The 5,659-nt window shown below is 40.0% G+C and overlaps 1 protein-coding gene across 1 annotated transcript; it reads left to right on the top strand.

The window, feature by feature from the left end:
- Positions 1–205: 205 nt before the first annotated feature.
- Positions 206–5,381, top strand: LOC121048206 (the record flags this gene model as incomplete). Its single annotated transcript, XM_042288778.1, has 3 exons — positions 206–427; positions 2,603–2,768; positions 5,129–5,381. Coding segments are annotated over 3 exons (525 nt in total), but the record flags the coding sequence as incomplete, so codon positions are not given.
- Positions 5,382–5,659: the final 278 nt, after the last annotated feature.

The raw sequence follows: 5,659 nt of genomic DNA, 5'->3' as shown, positions 1-5,659 counted from the left end.
GCCCAGCATGAAAAAAAATTATTTTTTTTTTGGCGTGTCAGAGGTTTTTTAGAGAAAGTCTGCTTTGATACACTCTTAGTATCTTGTAAGGGACAGTTTTCTTGAGGACATCATACGGTCTTTTGGCAGATTCTACATTGATGTGTTCTTGGTAGAAAATTTACTCATATTCCCTTGGATGCCTACTGAACCAAAGTATTAATAGACTTGCCGAACTGCGTTTTCTGCTGCTTTCCGGGATTGCATCTTGCACAATCAAGCGGACCTGCTGGCGCAGGTGAACAGTTTAAATCAACAGCTGGGCAACAAGAGCCTCGTGAAAATGGTTTATTTGCCCAACGACTGCCCTTCCCTTCCCGTCAACAGCCTGGATGACCTGAGGGCCTTGAACCTGTACCTTGAAGCAAGAGACAAGCTTCAGCACATGGTATTGTTGTTGAATAATTTTTACACATACGGAATTTTCTGTGCGTGTTTTCAAGAGAGAACGATACACTGGTTAGTCATAAAGCAGGGCTTTGAGTAAACTTTTTGCCCAGTTTATTATGTTTATAAATTTGAAGGTATTCAGCACAGTAGGCACTCCAGCAATTTTACATTTCTGCGTGAAATGATTATGATGTTTCTTGCTTTTTTTACATGTTTTTTTAAGGTTAACTTCACAAGCTCCATCACTGAAACTTGTTGTTTGATTTCTTACCTTTCAACGGTCACCGGCAATCAAACTTTATCTCCCATTAACTTTATTTTGTCAGGTTCAGAGCAGTTCACTCTGCATTTACTCCTGCCATTATTTTTGAAGCGTATCATGGGACAGTGCATCACGGCTCACTTTTACCATCGTGGTTTCTCTGTTGGTCACATGTTATGAGCCGCTGCTGTTTACCTGAATTGATCACACTTTACTACGATGGTGGTGTTTAACTCCTGTCTACGAGGTGGTGTCTGACTTCTGTCTACGGAGCGTTAGAAGTGAAGTACTTTCTGCATGAGAACACTGGGGAAGCGGTTCTGAAAAATGGGAGCAGCGAATACCACGGAACGGGATATGTGTAGTCTCGAGAATGCTCAACAGAATCATCTCTGAATGTGTCGATAACAATGCGGCTGTCACCATCTTTTTCGCATCTCTATCTCTCTTGCTTGCATTTATTTCAAGAAATTTTGGTTTTGTTTTCATAGTTCATTTTAAACGGGGAGAAAAGCGGTCATGTATTACAATCTCGGTTCCCTGTCAAGGTATGAAATGTGCGCCAGGTTAAAGAAATGTTTATTCTAGTTCATGTCTCTTTTTGTGTTTGCCATCTCAAGCTATCCTTTTTTTATGCTTCACCCTGTAAAAGACTTGCCTATTAGAATTAGAGGTCATGATTCTTTCACTTAGTAAATACAAAAATATTATGGAGATTTTTTATTCCAAAATCAGTCATATTAGCCACTGTTATAGATAGGGTTCTGTATTTTCTGTGTTTTTTTTCCTCGAAATTGGGGGTATATTTTTGCTGCGTTTAATTCTTAGCTACAGTTTCAGTGTTTTTTGTGTAAATTGTGTAGCCAATTTACACAAAAAACACTGAAGCTGTAGGAAAAAAATTAACTTGTAAAAAAAATACACCCAAATTCGTAAAAAACAAAACAAAACAAAACAAAAAAAAACACCGAAAACACTGAACCCTAGTTGTAGAAGGGGATGTCGTGAACTTGCCCAGGTTCGAGTTCGACCAAGTACGAATTTTTCAAACTTTCCACTTAATGTCCGACAAAAGTTTGAAGTTCAACTTTTGTGCGCATGCGCAGAAATTAAAAAAAAACACAGTGGACTCCACCTGGTGGAGGAGAAGTGCAGTATTTGTTGCGTGTATTGGCATCACTGGTTCACATAACTAACGAAAGCGTTAAAAGCACATATTTTCGCTTTTATATGGTGTAAACATTGGCAACCATTTTATAAAATATAAAACAAGCTACTTTCTAAATTATTTGTTTCCCAAAATTCGAAATATTCGTGTAGAAGTGAGGCAACACTGTCCAGAAGTCAAACTTCTTCGAACTCTAGTGAAAGTTCGCAGATCCGACAAAAGGTTCCGGCACCCCTAGTTATAGATAGAATTCCGTGTTTTCGGAGTTTATTTTTTACTTGAATTTAGGGGCATCTTTTTTTCGGGGTTTAATTTTTCTCTCAGATTCAACGTTTCTGTGTAAATTTATATAAGTCAAAATCAATGTACACAAAAAACACTGAATCTGTAGGAAAAAAAGTAATTCATAAAAATAATACCCCCAAATTAAAAAAGGGAAAAGGGAAGGGAAAGGGAAAAAGGGAAGGGAGATCGTCTTAAGCATCATTTTCAAGGTTCTAGAAGTCGTCAGAGACCTTGTTCTCTAGACATCGTCCTGTAGGCATCGTCCTAGACGTCGTAAAGGCAACAGCTTGGCTGGTCCTCCATCTTCACGTAAAGTGGAAGGGCTCTGGAATTTTTTCTATTGCTCACATAAGGTTAAATATATGGTGCCATAACATATCCACAATTTTCTACCTAGTATATGTGGGGGGGGGGAGCCTACTGTTAATGCTTCACTTGTCTTTTTTGGACATTCCCAGGTGGACTACTACAGCCAGAAGGGAGGCACCGACAAAAATGCCGACACGCGCGCCTTGCTGACCTGCCTTGTCCACAACGATGTGGCTGGACGTTGCAGTTGGAAAGGGTCAAAAGGGCGGAAGGAGCCCTTCGATGAACTGAAAAATATAATGACCTTGTTGCTCGGTAGGTTCCACTATTGGTTATTTATTGTCCAAATGACAGCTTCAGAAAACATCTACAGTCGAATCTCGTTAATTCAACCTATCTTAATTTAAACTTGTGAATAATTCAAACTAACATGCAGGTCCCATCCTATGCATCTATATGGGTGGAAGCTCCTGGTAGTTCAGTGAATAGATTGCAATATCTCCAATCTTCTTGAAAATGGTCAAATAGAGTGATGATGTTCAGTTAATTTCATAAATATTCCTTGACTCTTAGCTTGGGGGGGGGTGGGATTATTTATGCCCATAAATCTTAAAGGGACGACGATTTTAAACTTTTCTAGAAAGTGTGTTTCGGATGCCTTGACATCGTGGCATGCTGTTAAGTTTGGTATAAAATTTTGTAACTGATTTTTGTGCCTGCGAATAAATTGACTATACCGAAACTAACCGTCCGAGTGATGTCATGTGAGAGTAGTTGTGCTCACATGTCACATTCCTACATCAAACAAAGCAAGGAGCTAGGAGCTCGCACAAAACTTGTGAGTTCCGCACACCTGGGCCAGTGCTGGCTTCGCTCCCGGTATGATTTTTCTCTAAACTCAATGCATCGCTGCCACAATGCATTGAGGGAACATTAGTCTTTCTGCTTGTTCGACAACGTTGCTAGAGCTCTGCGCATGTAGAGCACCAGACAACACAATCCCTCTCGTGCACTACCGTCTACCTCCTGTGAACTAAAGTTATGGCTGTGTCACAGGAGTTTATTAAGATCGGTCTATTCATTTGTGCGACAAGCAGGTGTCGGTTCAGGATAAAACTTTGTCAACATTGCATGGGTCATGCTTGAGGCTTGTTTCAATCGTCAAATGGGGTTTCCAAATCGTCTTCATTGTCCAGTCTTGTTAGCGTTTCTTTAACGTTTGTACATTTTTAAAATCATCTACTAGTTTGTTCTTTACTTTTGTTGCAGAGCTAGTGTTCTTGCACGTCTGCAACTAGAATTAATTGAATATCTTGTTCTGTGATTTCTTTATAAAAAGCTCTGCAGATAATTTTATTTTACCAAAAAAGAAAAAAATTCTGTGTTAAGAGTTTTGATGAAAGATTTCAATTCTAGTTCCGGAGACGTACGAGCACTATATATCTCACTGCCTACAAAAGTTGAGAGCTCTGCAACCAGTAAATGTTTTTAAAAGGGTACGAATGAAAAGTTAACAAAAAGAAATATCAATGCACAACGGAAAAAAGTTTTAGTTAATTAACTTTTTTTGTGAAACCAAGATGTATCCTAATAATGTTTTAACACTGGGCTTGTTGGTAGGTGTTATATATAATTAAATAAAACCGCAAAAGAAGATATAAAAGAGACACAGGATAGAACAGGTCTATCTGGTGCTTCTCTTTTTATATCTTTTACGCTGTTTTATTTCATTATGTACAGTCGAACCCGATCATGTCGAACTCACACAAATCCGTCTACGAGTTTGATATAGCGGGTAATTCTATATAAAAGTTTTAATATACCTGACAAGGAACAAGCACGCACCATTTAGGAAAGTAGGTTACTCTCGAAGGAGCATCTGTACGTTATGAGGGGTTGAGTGTACATAATGACACGCACCCTCCGCAAAAGAGATTTTTTTCCTTCCAGGGGGTCGACGCAGCCGCCCAAAAGAAAAAAAAAAAAAGCCAGCTTTCTCTGCAAGGTGGCTTTCCCCCAACAAGCCCACAGGGATTGGGGGGAAGCCAGCTTGCAGAGCAAAACGGTGCTCTTGGCAGTTCAATCTATCGGGAGACTGCAATTTTCATTCGATATAACTGCATTTTTCAATATGCATTTTTATTGCAGCTACTAGTCTGTTCACAAATTGTTCGATACAAGGGATAGTTTGAATTAGCCGGGATCGATATAATCGTGTTTGACTATATGACCAAAATATATCCACTTCAGTCAAATGCTAGATCTTCTGAATGGAAAATCTAATTTTAGAAGATATCTTGATCCCTTGCACTCTTCACTGATATAGGTTATGAATGAAACCTCCAAAGTGGCAATTATTGATCCATCAACTGTTTCTTGAAGATGATAAAAATGTCTCTGCACCTCTAATCACTGCATTTGTATGTTGTTTTCTGGCAAAAAAAAATTGGGGTTGCTGACCCCATTTTGAGCAAATGTTTAGATTTCTAGTGTACCACTATGAACGGTCACATGAATATTACACATATTGTCACCTTTTGACCTTTTTACTTGCAAAGTACATCCAACAAAGTGAAGCAACTTAGCCTGTTTTGGTATCACATGGTTATGCATGATATTGTCTATCACTAAAGTATGTATGAACGGAGTGCTTTTTTTTCCCCTTTTTTTCTCAGCTGCTGGCAAGGCGAAGTATGCAGACTTAACCGAGGCGACAATTCAAGACGTGACGAAGAGGTGGCTCTGGTCGTTAGTCGACCGGGATGGTGGGCGGAGCAAGAGGCGCCATGTGGAAAGTGAAAATGTTCAATAAACGTCGTACCAGAAAATTCTCAGCTTATTTGTGTTAACAAGAAAAACCAACTGCCAATTAGTGCATCTTTACATCTGGTTTCAAGTGGTTGACCAGAACTGATATACTTCCAGCTTCCGAAAAATGTGCAGGCAAAATGTCGGGCACAGGCTCATGTTCTGCAGTGCGTCCACAAATTCATTGGAAGATTAATACCTAACTGCAAGTTGCTTGCCAATGTGTGGCCTCGGCTGTAGGGCCGGCACCCAATCACAAAGGTACGGCCTCGGCCTAGTAACGAGGGATCGGCCTGTGTCTAGCTGCATGTCATCAGCCAGTGCCCGGTCAAATGTCTTCGGCTAGCACCTGACCTCAGATGTACGGCTGATGCCCAGTTCCTAACCTCCGGCCTGCC

This window comes from Ixodes scapularis, unplaced genomic scaffold, assembly GCF_016920785.2.
Source record: "Ixodes scapularis isolate PalLabHiFi unplaced genomic scaffold, ASM1692078v2 PGA_scaffold10__122_contigs__length_95168666, whole genome shotgun sequence".
Lineage (NCBI taxonomy): Eukaryota > Metazoa > Arthropoda > Arachnida > Ixodida > Ixodidae > Ixodes > Ixodes scapularis.
Note: the sequence above shows the minus strand (reverse complement) of the source record. Positions and strands in the feature narration are given on the sequence as shown.